General features: G+C 42.1%; 1 protein-coding gene across 1 annotated transcript; it reads right to left on the bottom strand.

Annotated features, from left to right (window-relative positions):
• Positions 1 to 464: 464 nt before the first annotated feature.
• CDCP2 (CUB domain containing protein 2) lies at positions 465 to 24000 on the bottom strand. The gene is made up of 6 exons (XM_073591476.1): positions 23925 to 24000; positions 18804 to 19151; positions 11509 to 11844; positions 8540 to 8893; positions 3317 to 3495; positions 465 to 916 (listed from the first exon to the last, which is right to left on the bottom strand). Exons 1-6 carry the CDS (start codon positions 23998 to 24000, stop codon positions 602 to 604), a joined length of 1608 nt encoding a protein of 535 aa, XP_073447577.1. The 3' UTR covers positions 465 to 601.
• Between the last annotated feature and the right edge of the window lie 1163 nt (positions 24001 to 25163).

The raw sequence follows: 25163 nt of genomic DNA, 5'->3' as shown, positions 1-25163 counted from the left end.
TTTTCTTGGAACTCTACTGGTTGCCTAGATTTGTCTGAGTAATGTAACCTGGCATACATAAAAAATAAATAATCAGATAAGCGTAATCCTCAGATGATGTCTACATATGACTTTAGTTCTGTGGGAAGTATCTCCTTTGGTGTACACAGCTCGCAGACTACAACTTTTGCTTCAAGTAGCAGCTTGGTGCGACACAGCATCTTTGCGATGCATACAACTCTATTGGCTATTGAATTGTGCACATTGGATACTATTTGCAGCTTAAACCAAAGTCTGCTTGTTGAGGACACCCAAGGTCCCCTGGGGAGCGCAAGAGTTTCCTTCCACAGAATTAAAGGAATGTGCAGGTGCTTTTGATGCCTGTTCTTGTATCAGTTTGAGTCTGGATTGACTTTCAATGCTAAGCTGTGAAGACGACTGCATTATTATGTTCTCAGCTTCTGGATTTGCCAGGCTTTTCTTTCCGAATACCCAGATGGACTGTTTCTTCCTTAGCTGTAGAAGCTTAGGTCTTCACTAATAGCACCTCATTCTTCCAAACCTTCCTACTTTGTAATGATTGTCATACTGATTTATACTGATCTTCGTCTGAGGTACAAGGTCACAGTAGAACCAACCCCACCACTGCAATGATCATGAGGATTCCAGCCAATATACAGATGCTGATGAAGACCACGTCACTGCTATCCTGCCCCCGATCACTGCTCTCTGATGCCTCTGCCTCTGGAAGCTGGGACTGCTCAGTATTCTCCACCAGTCCCTGGAGCTGAGCCGGGTCTGAACCAGACAGGATACGTACAGAGGCTTCTTTCCTCTTGGGTTCACACTGCACCTCGTACTGATGAATGTCCTCCTGAGCACCTAGAGAGAAATCTATATAAAGTGTGCTCACAATGACTGAGGTGTTGTTCCTTTTCTGCAAGAAAAGCAGAGAGACATCACTACCAAAATAAATTTCTTATATATTGTAAGATTATGGGGCACGCAATGCATTGGAATCAGATGTTCTGCTAAATATTAAGGTTGTGCCCTGAAAGAGTTTCTTCAAAAAGGAGTTAAAGAGGAAGTAAACCCTGATGGGTTTTACTTCCTTTCTCTGCCCCTGCAAACGAAAAGCATAATGTGCTAGTATGCATCGCAAACTAGCACATTATGTGACATTTACCTGCAAACGAAGCCCGTGCTGTCCCTGCTGCAGGCCACATCCATGTTTGTCCCTCTTCCTCCTGGGGCCACGGACTCGGGCTCTGTGACTGGCCGGAGCCGCGTGATGTCACTCCCGCTCATGCGCGCGGGAACCACCAGTCACGGCACTCGCTCATGAAGAAACGGCACAGGGGGGCGGGGGGGCGTTTCTTCACAGCGCAAAACACAGTAAATATCTTCTAAACGGCGCACGTTCAGGAGATATTTACAGCAGCTATAGGTAAGGCTTTTTATAGGCTTACCTATAGGTACAACTTCCACAGAGAGGTTTACAACCTCCTTTTAAAGCCTAAATTCAGCCAGAATGTATTATTTAGTTGCGAGTAGAGTGGGTAAGTTTAGAACGTCTTTTGGATTTATCCTCACTTCCTGTCCCTGTGACACCATTACAAGAAATGTTAGGAATGTGGGTCACCAGGCCAGGAACACCCAGTCTGCAATAAACACTTCACAGAAGATTTTACTTTATTAACGCCACTAAAATGTTTTTGTTGATGTCACTGGCCACTATAGAGAGATTTCTCATCACTGTCGTGCTAAACCCAGGAGTGATGGGAACTTTCTCAAGTAAGGGACACACACACTAAACAAAGGTTCTAAACACCTAAACATTAAAAAACTGTTTCGGCTGAAGTTTGGCTTTCAAAAGTAAAAGCTCATGTTGATTTTTATTTTTATTTTTGCTTTTTCTTTATAAAGTAAATTTCTGCCTGGAAACATTGTTTTTTTTTCTAACCAACTTCTGAAAATACTAACCGCTTAGTTATCATAATAATACTCTGATCTCACCTCTGAGTTACTAACTTGGAACTTGGAGCTTATTCCAGGTAAGTTATTCATAATTTTTTCAAGCCATTAGACCAGCAAAGAAAAAACTAAGAAACTAAAATTTTCAGGATCATGTCAGCCCCATATATACATTATATTACCAAAAGTATTGGGATGCCTGCCTTTACACTTGTATGAACTTTAATGGCATGCCAGTCTTGGTCCGTAGAGTTCAGTATTGAGTTGGCCCACCCTTTGCAGCTATAACAGCTTTAAATCTTCTGGAAGGGATGTCCACAAGGTTTAGGAGTGTCTCTATGGGAATGTTTGACCATTCTTCCAGAAGCACATTTGTGAGGTCAGGAACTAATGTTGGACGAGAAAGCCTGGCTTGCAGTCTCCGCTCTAATTCATCCCAAAGGTGCTCTTTCAGGTTGATGTCAGGGCTCTGTGCAGGCCAGTCAAATTCCTCCACCCCAAACTCGCTCATCCATGTCTTTATGGACCTTGCTTTTTGCACTGGTCCAAATCATTTGGTGGAGGGGGGATTATTGTGTGGGGTTTTTTTCAGGGGTTGGGCTTGGCCCCTTAGTTCCAGTGAAAGGAACTCTTAACGCGTCAGCATACCAAGACATTTTGGAATTTTCATGCTACCAACATTGTGGGAACAGTTTGGGGATGGCCCCTTCCTGTTCCGACATGACTGCGCACCAGTGCAAAACAAGCTCCATAAAGACATGGATGCGCAAGTTTGGGGTGGAGGAACTTGACTGGCCTGCACAGAGTCCTGACCTCAAACAGATAGAACACCTTTGGGATGAATTAGAGTGGAGACTGCGAGCCAGGCCTTCTTGTCCAACATCAGTGCCTGACCTCACAAATGCGCTTCTGGAAGAATGGTCAAGCATTCCCATAGACCCACACCTAAACCTTGTGGACAGTCTTCCCAGAAGAGTTGAAGCTGTTATAGCTGCAAAGGATGGGCCAACTCAATATTGAACCCTATGGACTAAGACTGGGATGTCATTAATGTTCATGTGAGTGTAAAGGCAGGCGTCCCAATACTTTGAGTAATATAGTGTATCTATGGATACAGGGTTCCATTAACTCCATGGACCTCTCTTAGGGATTGTATTGCTGTTCCAGGCTTGCTCCTTATGCTGGGTATTTGGAGGACTCCAAGGAGGTCTACACTCTCTACAGCATTCATTCAGTCCATCACACATTTGATGTATGTGTTAGCAAGAAAGTTCTACCAATGGTAAATGGAGGACACTTATAGGAATGTACCTCCTTCTGCTTTATGATAGTCACAACTGTGCATAGCTAGTCAGCTGCTTACCTTCGGCTCTGTCCCACATGTATCAAAGCGGGCATAGATCTTAAAGTTACTGCCAGAGAGTTGAGCAGCACAGGCTGGTGTACCCAGGTAGATGTGGCTCCTCTCCAGCCGAGGGACAGACTGGCTTGGAATCTGGATGTTGAAGTCAGTACGGGTGCAGCTGACGTTAACTGGGACAACTGATCAGAAAGAAAAAAAAGAAAGCATAACAGAAATCATAACATTTTCAGATTAGAACCAGACCAGGTGGGAACAGTTCCTTTTTTTATTTGGGAGGGTAGGGAGCTCTGGAATAGCCATCAAATTTTCATTTCCATAGTGCAAAACGTTAAACAGTTTCCACTATGGGAGATCCTTCTTTTATCCCCTTATATGCCCATTTTCCGTGAATGGCTGTGAATCCGGAACCCATCATTTGGAATACACTATTTGGAGAAACACCACTGGCTATTACTGTCTCTAAAAGTTGGGAGATCCATAGATGTCCCCCAGCTAAGCTGATTGCCAACGCTGTATATACTTCATATTGAGGTACGAGTCCAGAGAGCATTAAGCGGTGTTTATGAAGATCCCCGAATGAAGATACCCTTTGATGACACGTTCAGCACTTTATTTATTTATTTGTTTATTTTAAACACAGTAGACTATTATTATACTATATAGTTCTATATATTTGAGCTTTCTGGGACTTCATGCTTATTTGCACAGTTTGTTTAACTATTTATTAGCTATTTGCACGTTTCGTTATTTGCACAGGAGTTTATTTTGTATCTTGCAATATTTTGTGTCATCTTGCACAGTACACTTCATTGCATAAATTTGCACAGGATTATATTTTACATAGGACGTTTTTTTATTTGTTCACAGGTAACATGCATTTATTCTATTAAGTTGCGCTGATCATTTTTTATCTTACACCAATTTTGTGGACTGTATACACTTTAGGTCTAGCTGCAATTTTTATTAGATCAGTTTGATTCACTTGATTGCGCGAGGGACTACACTGTTTATATATGACAGATTGTCCCAAACATAGATAAGGAGTGAGCAATAACAGGAGACATTACAGATATTGTGATCTTCAACTAAACCAACAACTAGCACTCGAGACCAGATGTAAAACATCGGTATTAAACACTTCGTCAGCCGATGGATTGTGCGGAGTCTAGTGCTCTACAATAGAACATAACATAACCTGTGTTTCCTATTTCCCTTCTCTCCCTCTCTCCCTCCCTCCTCTCTACCTCTCCCCTCCCTCTCTGGTATTCTTGGTGGGTTACCACCACAGGAGCCTGTCCATCACCAACTGCAGTGGGGCAAGGCTGGGGTCAACCAGCCAAGGTTGCCAACTAAGGTCGAACTTTCGCACAGCATTCCTGCGATGGTAAGCCAGTTGTTCCCAAAGGAGAAGGCAGTTGACATAATTGATCCATTGTTTCCCAGTGGGGACCGTAGATGCCATCCAGTATCGAGCTATGAGTTTTCTAGCCAGATATAGCAGTCTGGTGATCATGTAATACATTACCTTCGGGTACATCTCTACATCAATTGCCCCTAGTAGGCACACTAGAAGTCAGGGGTACAGGTATCTGGACTAGTTTGGAGATCTGGTGGGACACCTCCACCCAGTAACGGTGGAGTTTCGGGCATCTCCAAATCAAGTGTATGAAATGTGCACCTTGCATTTTGGGCATAGGTGGGAGTCTCTCCAGCCCCAGTCATGAAGCTGTAAAGGTGTCCGATAGGCTCTGTGCAGAATGAACAGTTGCAAGAGCTTATGGGAGGCCGAAACAGAGACTGCGGGTATCGATTCTTAAGCCATGTCCCATTGTTAACCAACTATATTGCCAATGTCATTCACCCACTGGGTTCTACATTTTAAGGAGGCATGATCCTGGATGGAGGACATCAATTCCGAGTACATTTTAGATATCAGTCCCCTCCAGGCATCAGCCCAAAGGACTCCCATCAGCAGAGAAGAGGCCGACACAGCTAAGGGATGCATTTGTTGTTGAGTCTGCAGGGCATGTCTAAGTTAAAGATACTGGTAGAAACCTTTCGAAGGGTAGCATGAGTTCCGTGCATAATTGTTCATAGGTTTTCAGAATGGTCCCTGTGTAGATCTGCGGAAAGAACCAAATCCCCTTCTGTCTCCAAGAAGAGAATCCCTGCAATTTATGTAATTCCGGGTATCTGGAATTATTCCGCAGAGGGGTTAACACTAGTGGGCCTCTGATAGATAGGGCTTACCGGAATGCCCTCCATACTTTCTTAAGGAGGTCTCCTGTTGGGGAAGAGGGGGGGGATACTCGGTATATCCATCTCCATATGGGAGGCAGTTTTCAGTGCAGGGTTGGACATCAAAGCAGACGGATGCCTCTACGTTCAGATCTGTCGCTGGTGGATCGGATTGGGTGAGATCTGATGAAAACGGACATGCTGTCTGCTTTCGTCCAATCTCTCCATAGAAACCAACGGCGCTCGACAAGCCCCTCCCCACTCAGTGAGCAGAGAGGGACCTGTCATCCGCCGGCTCAGCTGAGATCAACGGAGAGATCTCCTGCTGAGCAGGTGGACCGAGGCGGACTCCGTGGAAGGATGAGGGCTAAGGTACAAGACATTGGATGCCACCGGAATGACAATGGTTCCTCAGGAAATCATAAACTGGCTTGTCAGTAATATGGCTTCTACTCTCCACTTATAAACTAAGCACAGGTGACAGGTACTCTTTTATTATAAAACCTCAGCAAGGGTTAATTCACAATGCCAGCATTATTTTTGCAAGTAACAACATTGCGGCTGAGTCTGTAATTCTTCTAGTAAATCAATAAGAGATGAGGAAGGCTTCTTATGCCCAGTACATTAGAAAACCATTAAGAGGTTTTCCTATATACAAAAAGAGCATTACAGCAAGAGAGGGCGAAACTGAATCCCCTGGCCAAGCCAGACGGATTGTAAATCACTGGAAATTGCATTTCCTTTGCTTTCCTGCTTCCTTATTTAGGACCTCTCATGTCTCAGAATAATTTAATTGCACCAAGTCTCATAACTTGTGCCTGAAATCAGCACTAGAGGCTGGAGAGGACACATCCCTCTGCTGCCTTATATAAGTGGAACACCATTAATACAACGCTGTCAGCTGCTGCTTATCTCTGCGTAATTCATGTCAAGTAAGTCAACAATGGCCTGGAGTATTTACTATGTTCATTTGCACTTTACTGAAATGTTTTGGGATGTTTAAAGGTGAATTAATCTTAAATCCCAACTCGGGGTAACTAAAAAAATTCGCCCTTGCTGTGCCTGCACTGCAAGAGTTAATTTCTCAATTAGGTATAAGAAGGTTTACTTACCCAATCCTCCATTCCTACCCACAGCTAGAACAGTCCCCACAGCTTTTCCTCCCATGCTCCAACGGTCTAAAGTCCTGATGTCATCAAGATCAATGCAGGGTACATAGCCCTGCATTGGACATAATGGCACCAAGTGACAGCCCACTGCCAAAGCACAAGGGAGCTCCATCGGCAAGGAATCATTTACAGTGGTCGTAAACTTCAGACATGAAATATGAACAAGAATATACTTTTATAGTGTGTACTTGTCTCAATTAAAAGCAGTAAGTGTCATTTCTGTCTCCTGATTCATTCCTCTGCTATCAGTATGAGTCACTTCTGACACGTTTTCCTGACACCTAGAGAAGAATGGTGTCAGGGGGTGGGACCGTATGTGCTGCAAAATATAGCTGGCATCAATATCAAACAAATATTAGAAAGACACCAATCCTGTTTAATTTGTTCATAAATGACCTGGAGGATGGGGTAAACAGTTCAATCTCTGTATATGCGGACGATACTAAGCTAAGCAGGGCAATAACTTCTCCACAGGATGTGGAAACCTTGCAAAAAGATCTGAACAAATTAATGGGGTGGGCAACTACATGGAAAATGAGGTTCAATGAAGAAAAATGTAAAATAATGCATTTGGGTGCAAAAATATGAATGCAATCTATACACGGGGGGGAGAACCTCTGGGGGAATCTAGGATGGAAAAGGACCTGGGGGTCCTAGTAGATGATAGGCTCAGCAATGGCATGTAAGTATTAAGTAGAAAGTATTCATTCTCAAAGATCACAAAACTCTAAAGTCAATTTCAAACAGCTTAGAAACATTTGCTTTGTGTTTACATTAGAGGGCTGGCAAGCCTGCCAAGATCTGCTCTTAGGGAAAGTCACTGTGCCTCTGTTGTGAACTTTGAAATTAATTTTTCCATATTGCTTATAGATACAGAGATGAATGACAGCTTGTTTTAAAGTGATTTTACTACTTGTCCAAAGTATGGAAATACTTTAGTGTGTATTATCTGGGCACAGGTTTCTTTTAAGCATGCATACCATTTCCTGCCTCCTGCATATTCCTATTAGTATAAAAGTGAAGCTTAGAGTTAAGCTCTAAAACGGCTCAGAAGTGTGGGTGCTCTGAGTGTTAAAATAATTTGAAATTCCACCATGATAGAAGGATTTGGGAGGCTACAGCAAGTGTGTATAGGCAGCTCTTGCAAGGCAATGGCTTGACTTCCTAGGACAAATTCTTTAAACATAGATGCACAGCATAATACCTATGCATATTTAAACCATGATCGTTAAACAAAAAGATCATACGGCTTTTGGATCTTCCAACCATAATGTCATGTCTATAACACTAGCCCTGTAATGATTTGTGACATCAATACAGGATAGGGACCTGTACCAAAAGTTATTATATGGTCACTTCAGTCTCTCGGCTTCACCCACGTACCTGTGCCACCTTAAAATATGAAAAATAATACATACTAATTCCATACATAGCCATCTAACAGTGGTGCCTGCACTGAGTATGCCTTTACTTTATTGAAAATATTTGCTATACTCTCCTGCTCTCTAGATAAACCATTAAACTGCCAGACAGTAGTGGGCCCCTTGTGTTCCTGGGCCCTATGGATATTACACAGTTTCTTGCGGCCATAATATGCATGACTTATTAATAAGGCTAACAGAAGAATCACCTCTGCTGCTCATTAACAAATCAAAATATTCATTTCACTTGTCTGCCCTGGGAAATAGAATATCTGCAGTGAGTAACTTTTATCATCTAAAAGAGAATATTGTCTCAGTCCCATTTTGAAATAAGACCCAATACAATCCAAACACAAACTCTAGCTAATGCAAAATTATTGCTGTTGCGTACTTACCGCCAATGTAAAACACGGAGAAGCCCTTACTGGCTGTATCTCTGTCCGTCACGAGAACCAGTAGCAGATTGTTCTTGCTAGACATGACTGGTGAGGGGATCTCTGTACCGCACCATTTTCCCAGAAGTTTGTTGCTTTCATTTTGCCCATCATAAACCGACACATAGTCATAATCACACTGTTCCGTCAAACTGTTCTTCTCCTCCAGCTCCAGGTCTCGGAAGAACATCTTAATACGAAAGCCTGGGGGTAACTGGATGTTCCACTGACAGATAATATTATTGGGGTACATTTCTGGATAGCGAGGGCTGGTGATATTGCTCCTCACTGCTTTGAACACATCCTGACATTCACCTGAGGGATGAAAAAAATGAAAGAACATTGGATAAGGACCATTTTGGAAACAATAGAAGATTTTGTTCACTGTGTCACAAATTTTATTTTGAACCGATACATGGACGTTAAAAAATGTCATGCTCTGGTGAGTCATCAAATGACTCTTGGGTCATTCATCCTATTGTCTTCCAATAAATACTCTGAAGGTCACAATGAATCAAATGTAGGTTGTAATATTTCTTAGTGCTCCTCTATGCTTCGCTCACACCTTCCTTACAGAGATGTTTAGCACATACAAGATATAAGATGTTTATTCTAAAACTGTAGGAATCATGCCGTGGTTTTCTTAGATGCACCACAATCAAGTGCGTAGAACTAGTTACTAGCCACTGCAGTGTATAGTCTCTAGTAATGGTTGGGGGTGTGGTAATTACTTCCCTATGTGACTCTGTATGCTAACCCTTAGATGTCTATATTTGTTAAGGCCATTTTTGTGCTATTAACAGGAGTTCACTACTGTTCAGCCACTGAACACCACTCAAAGAAATATATACACAGCTGTACTACATGTACATGAACTGTAGTACCCGCTAAAGTATTGCGATCCAGAAACACCTGCCATACAGCAAAGCCAGACTGGTGACCTCAAATGCAGCTGAGCTCCTTCTCTCAACTTCTATGCCATTGGTGCCCAAGCTGTGGCCTTATGGTACTACTTTATATATGTCCCTTTACAGACCCTAGTAGTGGGAGTGGGAGCATTGATTTGTACATGGGCTGTAATGGCCAGTTGTCTCTTGCAGACTCATGTACCATATCCCCAGTCTCTAACTGTCTCCTGTTGCTTGTGTCCAGTCTTCAACAACACCTGTAAAATGTTGTCTGTCTCTAACCATCTATTGTATTAAGTCTCCAGTCTTTGGCAGTGCTCTGTAGCACTAGATATACTGAACATTATGTGTGGCCCTTTGTGGCTTTCAAAGTCTGCAGTTGAGTCCCCCTGTTTCACATAGGTAGCCAACCATTGCTCTATGCCCTTCTTTTAGCTATCAAAGGTGAATAACAGATGGCAAGCCAAGCAACAGCCAAGGAAATTATGGTCATGATTTGAAAATAGAGTGTACAGGTTTTTGAGATACTTGGGTGCTCTCATGGAAAACTGTACATAATAGCATCTGGAAATACCTGCTCTTTGGACTTTACAAGGCAAGGTGAGCCATTGATTCAATTTAAAGCCTTTGTTAACCTAAAAAATATATATATTGATCTTGTTCCCTTAAAGCATGTGCTTGTGCTGTGTAATTTGGCCCTCTGTAACACCTAAAAACCTGGCTGATCCTGCCTGGCTATATCACCCCCTCTGTAACCTGTGTCAGGGCTCAGCAGCCATGATATACCGTAGTGAGTTTACGTGCCTCTGTCATCCGAAGCTCTCCTGTCCTCCTCTGTGCTCTCTCCCCCTCCTTTCCTGCCTGTCTGCTCCTGTGTTAGGGCCCGCCCCCTCCCCTCTTGCTGCTGAAGTTTTAATTAAACTTTATCCCATCCTGTCTGTTTCATAATCCTATGTGCCCCTGTGTCTGTGTTTTATAAAAATAACCTTTTCTTTACCAGTTTTCAGAGCGCTGATCACCGCTCACGTGACCCACTGCCTCTCTCCTTCTCTCCCCATCCCCTCCAACTGACGTCAGTGGGGAATCCTCGGCCCCGCCTGCTGCAGCTGTCAGATTGGGAGAGGAGAGAGCCGGCGGGTCATGTGAGCGGCGATAGTTGCTCTGAAAACTGGTAAAGAACAGATTCTTTTTATAAAGAACAGTCACAGAGGCACACAGGAATATTCAACAGTCAGGATGGGATAAAGTGCATCAAGTGGCTTAACAAACACTTTAAGGTGAACACATAACCAAATAATAGCTATAACAGAATGGCCCAGACATATTTCCAATTTAATCAATATCCATCTGGTCGTGCCACTGGACCCTGACAGAATATCCTAAAGATACCAACTGTAAAGCCAGCCATTCACAGATCAAATTTTCTCTGATTCCCGCTGAATCTGCCAAAATTTGTTCCATCGGTGGCCCTGTCAGTATCACCTCCCAAATAAATAAGTTATTTTTTTTCAATTGACTTTTGTTGAATGAGCCAGGTAAGAAATTTTTCCGCAGCAGAACACCTGCCTTTAAACAGATGCAGTCCCTGTTTGCATATTCTGAATGACACGGGTGGTGGCTGTCAGATTAAAGCTAAAGCCATACATTCTACAATTTTCTTATTCAATTTCCTTTAGAGTTACCTTCAACTATGTAGTGCAAGGGCCTGCCTGATTGCATACAAATTGAAAGTGTTTAGGTTTGACCTCATAATATATGGTTTTGGTAAATCTAAAGGAAAATTGTAAAATATATGACCAGCCTTAATTAGCCGACACTACAGATTTATCCATCTCCACTGCTTAGCATTGATAGCAGAATTGAGTCTGTTATGAAGATTACTGTACTAAAATGTGCATTTCTTAGGACAACTGTCTTATCCCTTGTGGATTTTTTTCTGCAAACTTAGTAGTGAGTATCTAACTTGATCAAATACTTATGGAGTCTAATTTTAAATTAGAGTGGAGAGAAGAAATGTCATACCAGATGAGAAGTGAGCCTTGAAGCCCCTGGCTCCAATATTGAAGTCAGATTTGAAGATCACATGCAGCTCATTGGAGGACGATGTGATGTCTGGTGGCTTGGTGGTACCACAGTAATGGCGGAATTGTTCTTCAATACCATTGCCATCAAGGACAGCAACATAATCAAAGTTACACTCCTGGCTCTCCAGCTGGAAGTCTGTAAACATCAGGCGGATGTGGGTGTGAGGGGCAGCCCGGATCAGCCAGTGGCACTCCGCATTGTTGGGGTAATTATCAGGGTAGTCAGGGCTGGTAATAACTCCAGAAAGGCCAGTGAGCACTCCTCCACAGATATCTGAATGACAAAGTATGAAGCAAACACAAACCATCAATCACTACAATATAAAGCCACACCTATAATCTGACCAAACTCTGCCAAAAAATTCCTTACATGGACAAAATCACCCCCACATTTATGTAGCTCCTCCTCCTTGTGGGCTCAGTAATTCACCCTGTGTGGCCGAAATTGGCAATATTGGGTAATATCAGTAAGAAATTAGCATTTTAAAGCAGTCATAATTATATAGATATATTTAACATATGGATACAAGGAAGACTAAAGTGTACCTAGAGTTAAAACTTTTTTTTACTGAGTTTTGGGTTGAGTGGAGAAGTGTTAGACTCTCTTTAAGCTTCTTTATTGCTCTCTGTAAACGCCCAGAGATTCACATTTTTTTTTGGTCCTTGAACAATTTTACAAAAACAGAGAACAAATTGATGGGAGATTCCAAATTTACAGCTGTCACCAGAACAGAGACAAGAAAGAAATATTTGAAGAGGGAAACCTGTTCTAGTGACTACTGTCCAAGATGGTATTTCCATTTTTTTGGAGCAATTTCCACTCACTTCCCTTTGTTTCTCTGGGACAGGAAGTCAAGGGAAATCTCCCCAATGAGACACAGTCAATAAGAAAAAAAACAAGAAAGGATTTACTTTTAACCATGCTTTATTTGAAAGATAAATAAATAAATAATAAAAAGAGGCGGCTTTAGATATGCTGTATGCAATCCAAGGGGAAGGCTTAATTGAGTTCAATTTGGAATCTGTTAATGCTTTTGATTAGAAAACTCAAGCAATGTTATCTGGGAGTTAATGCAGCAGAGACATCTCTTTGTAAGTGGAACTTTAATACATTTCTAAATTAAAGCCAGACATAAGGCCCATGTACACTATCTATTTTTGTTTTTTAAGACAATAGCACAAAGATTCAATAATCAGTTATTGTAGGATTTATGAACACTCAATAAACATTTAAAAGTAACAACATTATTGATCACAAAGTTCTTCCTAGAATGGTCAAGCATAAAATTGTTCCCATGCCAGAATTTAGCCGTGAAATAGAAATTAAAAATGGTATTAGGAGTAAGGAGATCAACAAACAAAAATAGGCTTAGTTACCAAGGGAAGAAACAGAGGATGAGGGTCTGGTGGCAACACCTTGGCTTGCTCCTGGAAATGAAAGGTTGGGAGCAAAGTTGGATTATCCACAACTAAAACATAGTTCTGTCTGAAAAGTGTTACAGCTAAACTTTTGGATGGATTAGGCAATGGGTAAAAACCCCTGTCACTTAATTTTGACAGTTGTGTCCCATTGCTCCAAAGTGAGGGAAATCCACTCTAACAGTAGTCATGGGAATGTCCCTATTAGAAGGTTTCCCCTCTTTACTTGTTTTGGTGACAATTAAAATTTTTGTATTTGGAGGCGATCTTGTGAAGGGGGTGGGGGGTTTGGGACAACAGTGACAAAGAATCTAACCCCTCCCTACTCTAAGTAACTCTAGGTTTTGTTTTTGAAATTTATCTGGGTCTGCATACCTTCAACAACCATTCATATACTATATCAGGGTCATATACCATACATATACCAGACCAAGGAGGTGGGATTGGGGACCAGAGGACATATACCATATCAGGGATATATAATACATACATACCATACACTGCCATCATATACCATACATACCATACAAGACCAAGGAGGTGAGAGAGACTGGGGGACTGGAGCTGTCTCTTTGCTGAATATATGGGGATGTCTGTTTGCTGGATTTGATTCATTTTCATATTCTAGGTTGTAAGAGTGTTCAAATAAAAGTGGGTGCACTGAAGGACTCAGTGGGATGGCCAGTGGGTGGATTCAATGGAACCATTACAAGGGGTTCCCATTCTTTCACTAGCACTTAATTATTATAAATGTATTAATTAAGGTTAATATGTAATAACAAAAAATATATCATACACACTGGGGGAGCCTCCATCCATCACCTGTAGGGGACCATGGAGAGCAGGTTTGGCCTTTCCCCAAACTATCACATTTGACTGAACAGACCATTAATAGGAATGCTTATATTAACACTTGACTCCCTTTAAGTTCCTCTACAGTTCCATTTACTCTGTAAAGTGCTGTGTAATATGTTGGCGCTGTATTAATATGAGAAATAAATAAGTAATAGGGATTAGGAACAGTCACTGCAGCTTTGTACTGGCACTGTTTTCTTAAAAGACAAAGACACCGCAGAGCACAGCTCTCACTCAAAGTTGCTCTACAGTGCATATATATATATATATATATATATATATATATATATATATATATATATATATTTATTTATTTATTATTATTATTATTATTATTATTTTTAGCATTTTAGAAAATTCCAAACATTACCTTGAAACATATACAATGTAATTTATCTTATCAATCCCTGCCCTCTCCCCTCCAACAGTGAAATAGAGGGAGGGGGGCAGGAACCACACAAAAAGAAAAAGAAAGAGAAAAAAGGAAAAAGAAGAAAAAGTAAATAAATAATTCCAAAGGAAGAAAAAGTATCTAGAGTGTATATACAATGGATACAGCACATGTGCTGAAGTCCAGTAAGTATGCACAGAAATGTGTGGTCTCATTATATTATTTTGCATACTTAAAGTAATTGGGTTAGCTTTTAGTAAAGCGCTTTTGAAAAAGATTAAGAAAAACACAAGTCGCTCAGCCCATTTAATAAGTTAAATGGGCATTGCGCAATGGGAGGGGTAGTTCACAAAGTATGCAATCCTACACTGAATTCCTAGGCACTCAACAGGACAACTTTGTTTTAAATAAAAACAGATACAGTAGATAGGTCAGGATGACCAGACATCCCCAGTTTTTGGGGACAAAACAAATTTCCCTGATTTTGTCCATGGCTAAAATTCTTTTCCTGCTTTAATAATAGCATTATTATATATAAAGAGTAATCCATGTTAGCAGCATTTCTATGATTGGTCTGGAGCAGGAGGAGGGAGGGGAGGGGTGTGTCCATTCCCATGATTGTCCACGGTTATTGATGTTGTCACATGTTGATATTATGTAGTCTACCTAGTTACTGCCCTCTTGGCTTGTGGAAAATTCATTCTGGGAGGTAGCAATATGGATTACTTGCCGCCTTACCCTTGCTTGTAATAGTGACCTGCAGGGTACACCTGGGCCTGCACTCTTCACCCAGATCAAAGTAGGCTCAAGTATTATTAAACCATACCCCTTTAAGCCCCTCCCACTGTTAGCACAAATTGGCACACCCAACATTTGTTGCAATGCATGTTTCATGCAGCTGTTATCCCTACCCTCTTCCACTCCTCTTCCCTCGGATTTTATTTAGCAAATCTGGTCACCTTAAAATAGGTTCACCTTTTGCTTGTTTAACTGCTAACAAAGCTAAAAAAAAATTCTGTTTGTTGCATTTTGGTGCATGCACATGAAAGTGTTCAGCAGATACTGTAATATACACTATATTACCAAAAGTATTGGGATTACCTGCCACATGAACGTTAATGGCATCCCAGTCTTAGTCCATAGGGTTCAATATTGAGTTGGCCCACCCTTTGCAGCTATAACAGCTTCAACTCTTCTGGGAAGGCTGTCCACAAGGTTTAGGAGTGTTTCTATGGGAATGTTTGACCATTCTTCCAGAAGTGCGTTTGTGAGTTTAGGCACTGATGTTGGATGGGAAGGCCTGGCTCGCTGTCTAATTCATCCCAAAGGTGTTCTATTGGGTTGAGGTCAAGAGTCAGTCAAGTTCCTCCACCCCAAACTCGCTCATCTATGTCTTCTTGGGCCTTGCTTTGTGCACTGGTGCGCAGTCATGTTGGAACAGGAAGAGGCCATCCCCAAACTGTTTCCACAAAGTTGGGAGCATGAAATTGTCCAAAATGTCTTGATATGCTGACGCCTTAAGAGTTCCCTTCACTGGAACTAAGGGGCCAAGCCCAACCTCTGAAAAACAACCCCACACCATAATCCCCCCTCCACCAAATGATTTGGACCAGTGCACAAAGCAAGGTCCATAAAGACATAGATGAGTCAGTTTGGGGTGGAGGAATATAGTGTATGTCACTGTCAGGGCTCTCACAGAATAGAATAGAACTACATGAAATTAAGGGGCCTTGTCGTGGCACCTTGTTGTGGTCTATGCAACTGAGACCTGTTGTCTTTTTCAAATTTGAAAACCTTTAGATTTTCTTTGCTGCCTAGCAGTGCCGAGTGCCGGGAAGATTTGTTTTGTATCATGGCGCTGTAAAAGACCCTGGCACCAGAAAAAATGATGTCAGTAACAGAGAATATTTAGCCACTTTCCGTCGTACTAACAATCTTTTTTACATGTGTGTTTTCTCTATCTTACAGTAACTGAGAGATCAATACATATGCCTATTTACTGTTCCTGGAAGCATCATTTCAGTATTATCTGGCAGCGTCTTGTGTGTTTTCAAAAATATGATTTTTATGGAAAATAAAGTCATTAATGTTTAGTGCCTATTTACACTTGTTTTGCAGTAAAACACGTGAATGTTACTACATTAAAATGCATTTCAAGTAGAAATCCTATTCTTTCCTATATGGCTGGTTCATATCTATGGGCTGCAGTTTTTTGTATTTTTAATGGGAAACTATGAGGACTGATTCACACCTACATTTGCGTTAAAGCCCAACTTTATCTTCTCACCAGGTCACTGCCCCCTCTCCTCTGAAGGTCTAAAAAATGCGTTTTTATTAAAAAAATTTTTATATACTTTTATTAAGTCTTTAGGCTGGCCACATGACACCACAAGGTCCTCCTTCTCTTTACCTCTTGTCTGCACTCGGTGCACCTTACTGATGTAAATATGACATCATCACTATTCTCTAAACCAGTACATGGTAAATGAAGGACACTGTGCTGCCTCCTCAGGGGGGCGGCCCATGATGCCCGGCACTCACAGTATGTCTTCAGTCTTCTGGGCTGACTAATGCTGTCCATGATTTGACCTGGGAGACTGAGGATATCTTGTGACAAAGAAGAAGTACTGCGGGAGAAAGATCCAGATTTTTAAAAAAATCCAAAAGTCTGGGGAACAGACACAACTAAACCTTCCAATACTTACCTCTGCCACAGCAAAGTGACATCCACAAGCTTTCTTACCAGTGGTCACATCTTCTCCACAACTTCTTCCGGATTAGGGGTCTTTAGCCATCTTGATTGGCCAGGTGACATAACTCCTGAACATGCACAATGGTGGTCATTATAAAGCATTTTGCGAGGATGAAGGTAAAAGCCTTTATTGCAGAACTTGCTCGCAAGTTTTGAAATTCCAGGTTAAGTTCCACTTTAAATAAAAATGGTGCCTGGAGTTGAGCTTTAACACCCCCACTGCAATAGGTGTGAATGGATGTAGTTCAGGGGTCTCCAAATTTTTTAAGCAAAGGGCCAGTGTACTGTCTTTCATACATTAGGGGGCCGGACTATGGCCAGTGGGAGTAGAAAATGTACTGGAGTCAGTGGCAGGAATAGTGCCTCATCATTGGTATTAGGAGAGGAATAATGCCCCATCATTGGTATTAGGAGAGGAATAGTGCCTCATCATTGGTGTCAGTGGGAGGAATAGTGTTGCATCATTGGTATTAGTGGAAGACACAGTGTTCCATCATTGATATCAGTGGCAGGAATAGTGCCTCATCATTGGTATTAGGAGAGGAATAATGCCCCATCATTGGTATTAGGAGAGGAATAGTGCCTCATCATTGGTGTCAGTGGGAGGAATAGTGTTGCATCATTGGTATTAGTGGAAGACACAGTGTTCCATCATTGATATCAGTGGGAGGAATAGTGCCCCATTTTTGGCATCAGTGGGAGGAATAGTGTCCCATCATTGGTATCAGTGGGATGAATAGTGCCCCATCATTGGTGTCAGTGGGAAGAATACTGTTGCATCATTGGTATCAGTGGGAGAAATAGTGCCCCATCATAGTGCCCCATCATTAGTGTCAGTGGGAGGAATAGTGTCCCATCATTGGTATTAGTGAGAAAAATAGTGTTCCATCATTGGTATTAGTTGGAGGGATGGTGTCCTATCATTGGTATCCATGGGAGGAATAGTGTCCCATCATTGGTGTCAGTGGGAGGAATAGTGCTGCATGCATCATTGGTATCAATGGAAGGAATAGTGCCCCATCACAGGTGTCAGTGGGAGGAATAGTGTCCCTTCATTGGTGTCAGTGGGAGAAATAGTGTCCTATCAATGGTATCAGTGTGGGGAATAGTGCCACATCATTGGTGTTAGTGGGAGGAATGGTGTCCCATCATTGGTGTCAGTGGGAAGAATAGTGCCTCATCATTGGTGTCAGTGGAATAGTGTCCCATCGTTGGTATTAGTGGGAGGAATAGTGCCCCATCTTTGGTGTCAGTAGGAGGAATAGTGTCCCATCATTGGTATTAGTGAGAAAAATAGTGTCCCATCATTGTTACTAGAGGGAGGAATAGTGCCCCATCATTGGTGTCAGTGGGAGGAATAGTGCCCCATCATTGGTGTCAGTAGGAGGAAGGAACTATGCCCCACTGTTGCTGACAGTGGGGGGGGAAAATGCCCCAAGGCCTGGATAAAAGCGAGCAAAGGGCCACAGTTTGGAGACCACTGACCACTGATGAACACTTTTGAAATTCTGGATTCACACCTTTACATAAACAATTTCCTGTGTTTTTACATGGGTTAAAAAGTTATAAGATTTCCTCTCAACGATATAAAATAACAGCACCATTAAAAACAATAACTAACCTGGGTCCCTGGGCTGATGTGCTTTAAAATGTGTGTGTTAAACTGTATAAATGGGCCCCTAAAACAAGAACTGACCAAGCCTGGAGAGCACTGGGTAATGTCTATGGATATCTTGAACTACTTGTAAGGCTTCCCAGTCTTTTGAATCCAGATAAATGTTTGAAGAAATGTAGGGTCAATGTACGGTTGACTCACCTTTCCTGTAGGTGGCAGAGAATCCTGTGCTTCCCACGTGTTTGTCTGAATGAAAAATAACAGACAGCACGTGCCATGATGATGTAAGATTTGGGGGCAACTGGGAACCACAAAATGTTCCCAACAGATTCCCTTCATCCCTGGAGGCCCCATTGTAAATCTTGAGGTAGTCATATTCACATGTGTCATGGAACTCTAAGTTGAATTCATCAAAGGTAAGCTGGACGGTAAATCCCTCGGACACAACGATGAGCCAGCTGCACTCAGTATATGGTGGATACACTCTTGGGAAGTTGGGACTGTATATACGGCCTATAGGAGCGGAAAGCACTCCCCCACACTTCACACCTGTAGAAGAATAGGGCATTTTAAGTCATCCATTCATCGCTTTGTTCCCTTATTTTTGTTCTTTTGATAAACGTTCTGGCAGCAGAGAACTTCAAATCTCCAAATACAGTTTAATACAATAGCAATTATTGTTGCTAAGGATGCAGTTAAAGCTTAAAGCAGTATTAAAGTGGTTGTAAACCTTCATTCTTAAAAAAATTAAAACAACAAACATGCCTATAATTACCTGCTCTGTGCCCCATCCTCTTCTTCTGGGGTCCCCTGCCGGCACTCCAGGCCCCTCCTCTCCACCGGTGCAGGTGTGAGTCCCTCTGCTGCGTCCATTGACACAGACAGCAGGACCCGCCCCCCGCTCCCGTGTCCCTGGATTTGATTGACAGCAGCAGGAGCCAATGAAGAGAGGGACAGTGGCTGGAGCCGATGCACTTGTGCACATCGCTGGATCGGCTCAGGTAAGAAAAAGAGGGGGGGGTCTAGGGGGGAGCTGCAGCACAGAAGGTTTTTCACTTTAACCTGTTGCCAACCAGCCGCCGTCGTTATACGGCGGCAGGTTGGCATGGCTGCGCAAACTGTGGTAGGTGCACGCTTTAAGAGCTGTGGGAGGCCGCGGCGCAACGCCGGAGCCAATGCATGTGGCCGGCAGCCGCAATGTCCACCGGCCACTCGCAATCGCTCCACAGAGAGCCAGAGCAGGGATCTGTCAATGTAAACAAACAGATCCCCGCTCTGACAGGGGAAGAGAGAGAGATCTGCTGTTAGGCCCCTTTCACACTGGGGCGGTTTGCAGGCGTTATTGCGCTAAAAATACCGCCTGCAAACCGCCCCTAAACAGCCTCCGCTGTTTGTTCAGTGTGAAAGCCCGAGGGCTTTCGCATTGAAGCGGTGCGCTGGCAGGACGGTAAAAAAAGTCCTGCGAGCCGCATCTTTTGGAGCGGTGAAGGAGCGGTGTGTTCACCGCTCTTAAACCGCTCCTTCCCATTGAAATCAATGTGACAGCGCGGCTATACCGCGGTAATACCACGGCTGTAGCCGTGCTGTACGGGCGGGTTTAACCCTTTTTTGGCCGCCAGCGGGGGTTAAAAACGCACCGCTAGCGGACGAATACAGCCGCAAAAACGACGGTAAAACAGCGCTAAAAATAGCGCTGTTTTACCGCCGACGCCCCCACCGCCCCAGTGTGAAAGGGGCCTTACTAGTGATTAGGAACAGCGATCTGTCTTCTCCTCCAGTCAGTCCCATCCCCCCACAGCTAGAAACACCTCCCAGGGAACACATTTAACCCCTTGATCGCCCCCTAGTGTTAACCCCTTCCCTGCCAGTGACATTTACACAGTAATCAGTGCATTGTTATAGCACTGATCGCTGTATAAATGTCAATGGTCCCAAAAAAGTTTCAAAAGCGTCCGACCTGTCCTGCTAAAAATCACTGATCACCACCATTACTAGTAAAAGAAAAAATAATAATAAAAATGCCATAAATCTATCCTCTATTTTGTAGACTCTATAACTTTTGCGCAAACCAAGAAATATACGCTTATTGCAATTTTTTTACCAAAAAAATGTAGAATAATACATATCGGCCTAAACTGATGAAGTAAATCGTTTAAAAAAAAAGCATTTTGGGATATTTATTATAGCAAAAAGTTAAAAATATTGTTTTTTTTCAAAATTGGCAGTCTTTTTTTGTTTATGGCGCAAAAAAACGCAGGGGTGATCAAATACCACCAAAAGAAAGCTCTATTTGTGGAAAAAAAAGGATATAAATTTTGTTTGTGTACAACGTCGCACGACCGCGCAATTGTCAGTTAAATCGAAGCAGTACCGTATCGCAAAAAATGGCCTGGTCAGGAAGGGGGTAAATCCTTCCGGGGCTGAAGTGGTTAATGCATAGAATGCATTAAGGTGAAAAACCTTGCGTCTTTACAACCACTTTAAATCCAAAAGCAAACATTTATTATATTGTAGCTTACCATTTCTTAGATGTGATGGCTGCGTTAGATTTCTCTTTTAGGCTTTCTTTCTTCTAATTTCACCTGGTAATCAAGCCAGTAAGTCTGTTGTTTTTTTAAAAAGAACAAGGTCTCTTGCAGATCTATCAGTTACAGGGATGAGACAGACCAGTCAATGCTGGCAGGGGTGCTCACAAAGATCAACTTTTATTTATTTCTGTAAAACTTTTTTCCAAAAAGAAAAAGACTGTTGCTGTAACGGCTTATAAATTATTAGCTGGAGTTTGGCTTCAATTTGTTAGTGTATCTAAATATGCGAGTTTATCTAACACTGTCTTCCCCCCAAACTGACAAAGCTGCTGTCCAAAGGTGCTCCCTGTGCTTTTTCATTCAGAGTGGGAGAACTCTAATGCAGGACTCGGTGTTACTGGCCGGATCATCAGGTAAAATCAGAGGGGAAAAAAAGACTAAAAAAGAAAAAGTAATGCAGCCACCACATCTAATGATTGGTAAGCTACAATATATGACTGTGTTAGTTTTGGGTTTAATACCTCTTTAAACTCACCACCTCTTCAATCTTTAACCCATTATTCATCTATCACTGTGATGAGTGATCCTAATGGACAAGCATGAGAAACATGGCCAGTAGAAAAAAAAAAAGCCCTAGTTTGGAATTGAAGTTGCTATTTGCATTAGAGGGTATACGCCAAATGTATATGTAGGCACCTATTGTTGCCTGCTTGCATTCTTTCTGCCAGTTTAGTACATTTGAATCTGAATTCTGCGCACATACAAAAAGAAAAGAAATAATAATAATAATGCAATCACATATTCTATTACTATATATATATATATATATATATATATATATATATATATATACTGTTTATACATTATATTGCCAAAAGTATTGGGAAGCCTGCCGTTACACACATGAACTTTAATGACATCCCAGTCTTAGTCCGTAGGGTTCAATATTGAGTTGGCCCACCCTTTGCAGCTAACAGCTTCAACTCTTCTGGGAAGGCTGTCCACAATCTTTACGAGTGTGTCTATGGGAATGTTTGACCATTCTTCCGAAGTGCATTTGTGAGGTCAGGCACTGATGTTGGAGGACAAGGCCTGGCTCACAGTCTTCGCTCTAATTCATCCCAAAGGTGTTCTATCGGGTTGAGGTCAGGACTCTGTGCAGGACAGTCATTTAAAGACAGTCTTTATAGACTTGGCTTTGTGCACTGGTGTGCAGTCATGTTGGCACAAGAAGGGGTCATCCCCAAACTGTTCCCACAATGTTGGGAGCATGAATTTGTCCAAAATGTCTTGGTATGCTGACACCTTAAGAGTTCCCTTCACTGGAACTAAGGGGCCAAGCCCAACCCCTGAAAAACAACCCCACACCATAATCCCCCCTCCACCAAATGATTTTGACCAGTGCACAAAGCAAGGTCCATAAAGACATGGATGAGCGAGTTTGGGATGGAGGGACTTGACTGGCCTGCACAGAGTCCTAACCTCAAACCGATAGAACACCTTTGGGATGAATTAGAGCGGAGACTGCGATCCAGGCCTTCTCGTCCAACATCAGTGCCTGACCTCATAAATGTGCTTCTGGAAGAATGGTCAAACATTCCCATAGACACACTCCTAAACCTTGTGGACAGCCTTCCCAGAAGAGTTGAAGCTGTTATAGCTGCAAAGGGTGGGCCAACTCTATATTGAACCCTATGGACTAAGACTGGGATGCCATTAAAGTTCTTGTGTGTGTAAAGACAGGTGTCCCAATACTTTTGGTTCTATATGTATAAATATGTCTTTATATCAGCCTCCTGCAACCCTCAGCACACAAAGCTGGACTGAGAGAAGAAGGGGCGGAACAAGTAGCCAATCAGACACTGCAGCAGCGCAAAGTGCTGTCACTCTAACATTGTTAAGATGCTTTCAGGAGGGAGATCACATCTGTATACTGCTGCTCTGTTATTGTCCCTTCTAAATCTAGAGCCTTACAATCAGCAGGCGTATGAGCTCTACTGATTGCAGAGCAGGTCGTTGACACATCATATTGTGACGGTGACATAGTAGGGGGTGGAGAGATCACTATTTACACATTACTTCTCTGTTGTCCATGGTTGAAGATTTGACTTAATGCAAGGACTGTATTTTCAAGAGCTTTGCAGTAAATCATTCACCTATTATAGTTTTCTTCAGCCACAGTTCATATAGCTAAGGGTTCTCAAACTTCAGCTGGGTTTTAAATAGAATTCAATGGCAACTTTCATAATTCTGTCCTGAGAAATACCCCATATGTAATTTTTTCAATTTGGTCCTCACCTTAATATTTTATTTCTAAAGGTAGAAGTAGAATATATATTACTAACTAAAGTTAATCCAGTTTTTTAATTTTTTTGCACCAATCATTTTTGCAATAGCCAGAGTAGCCAGCACAACAGTCCAGCTCTAATCACATGCCTGTTTTTTTTTTTTTTCATTTGCAAAACTCCCCTAAAATAATTTGGCACAGTAATACAAACATGCAGACTATCTCAACCATTAACCAACTGTTCAATGCCAATGTCTACATTGTACAGGACCAATAAAAGCTACTTAATGACTGGCTGCTCTGATACTTGGTGCATCACAGGGGCCTAGTGTGGTAAAAATCAACAAGAAAAGCTAAAGAAACCACCTAAAGTTTCAGGTTTCTCTTACAACCGGACAATTTTAAATGTTCAAAGAGTAGAGTGCCCTACTGGAAAGGAAAAAGACATTTAAGAGGATTCCCTCCATCCGATGCCGACATAGAGAACCACGTGAAATCTCTGCTTACCTTTCCGGGCCTGAATCACGGGGACTCTGCATAGCACGCTTATCACGAAGATAAACTTGCAATGAATATTCTGCATATTGGAAAGCTAGTGCTGTAATATATCCAGTCCTCGCAGAACACTACAGATAAGACTCAGAGCTGCTATTGAATAAATAATTCATCTGTTGTCTGAATAGGAACTTGATCTCACTTTGCTCTCCACCCTCGATGTTCTGATGTGTATTGGGTATCCCTGGATTTACACATTCACCCTACCTGCATAAAATCACAGGGGCATGGGGGGGGGGGGGGGGGCATTGCCATTTTCCTGGCAATACTGTGGCAGCAGGGTAAATAGTTTAATAACATGGCAGCTCTTTTTGTGTACATCCCAACATGAGACATCAGAACAAGGCAGCTTAAATGGTTTGGGTCAATTTATTTTAGTTTGTAAGTTTTTAAACTGATATTTTATACAGTGCTCACCATACAGTAAATGAGTACATCCCAACAGATTTGTCAGAACCTTTACTTTCCTTTCAAAATCAACATTTTCTATGGCACACAATACTACAAAATACTCGCACAAATGCAGGCCATTAATGCAACCAAGATTTATTAATTTGCACACATAAAAAAGTATTTTTACTAACAAATGCAATTCAAGACAATGTTGCAAAAATTAATACACCCCAATGAAAGTCTTAGGAGCAAAGCTAAATTTTAGACAACAGAATCCTAAATAACAAGAATTCAACTACAGGTGAGTCTAATTATTCATTAAACAGGTGTCCAGCAGACAGTTGATTATAAAAGGGCGGTACTTAACAAAGAAAACCCCTTCCCATTTCATGTTGTCATCAATTGCTCCACATGAGCCTCCTTTCCCAGTCGATGCCTTCTAGGGGGAAACGCGTCGGGTGGAGCTATAGGTCACGCATCAGCTGGCTGGCTGAAGCCGCGGCTGCTTTGCATTTTGTATACTGCTTGTGTTTGGATGTCAGTGCCGATGGAAAAACTGTTTTTAAATAAAATCTTTCTTGAGTACTGCACCATGAAGCCTCTCTTCTATTCTATAAATTACACCTTTGCATGGAGTGTTCCCCTTGGAAGATCCAGGAAAATTACACTGCAGCAGTGCTGAGCGGGAGTAGGAGGAAGGATATCGGTATCACTGATCGCTTCATCTGTTTCTGAATCTACCCCTCCTGTGTGTGCTCCTATGATCTCTATAATTTGAGATCCACCTGATCTGGTAAG

This window comes from Aquarana catesbeiana, linkage group LG07, assembly GCF_042186555.1.
Source record: "Aquarana catesbeiana isolate 2022-GZ linkage group LG07, ASM4218655v1, whole genome shotgun sequence".
In the NCBI taxonomy this organism is placed as follows: domain Eukaryota; kingdom Metazoa; phylum Chordata; class Amphibia; order Anura; family Ranidae; genus Aquarana; species Aquarana catesbeiana.
Note: the sequence above shows the minus strand (reverse complement) of the source record. Positions and strands in the feature narration are given on the sequence as shown.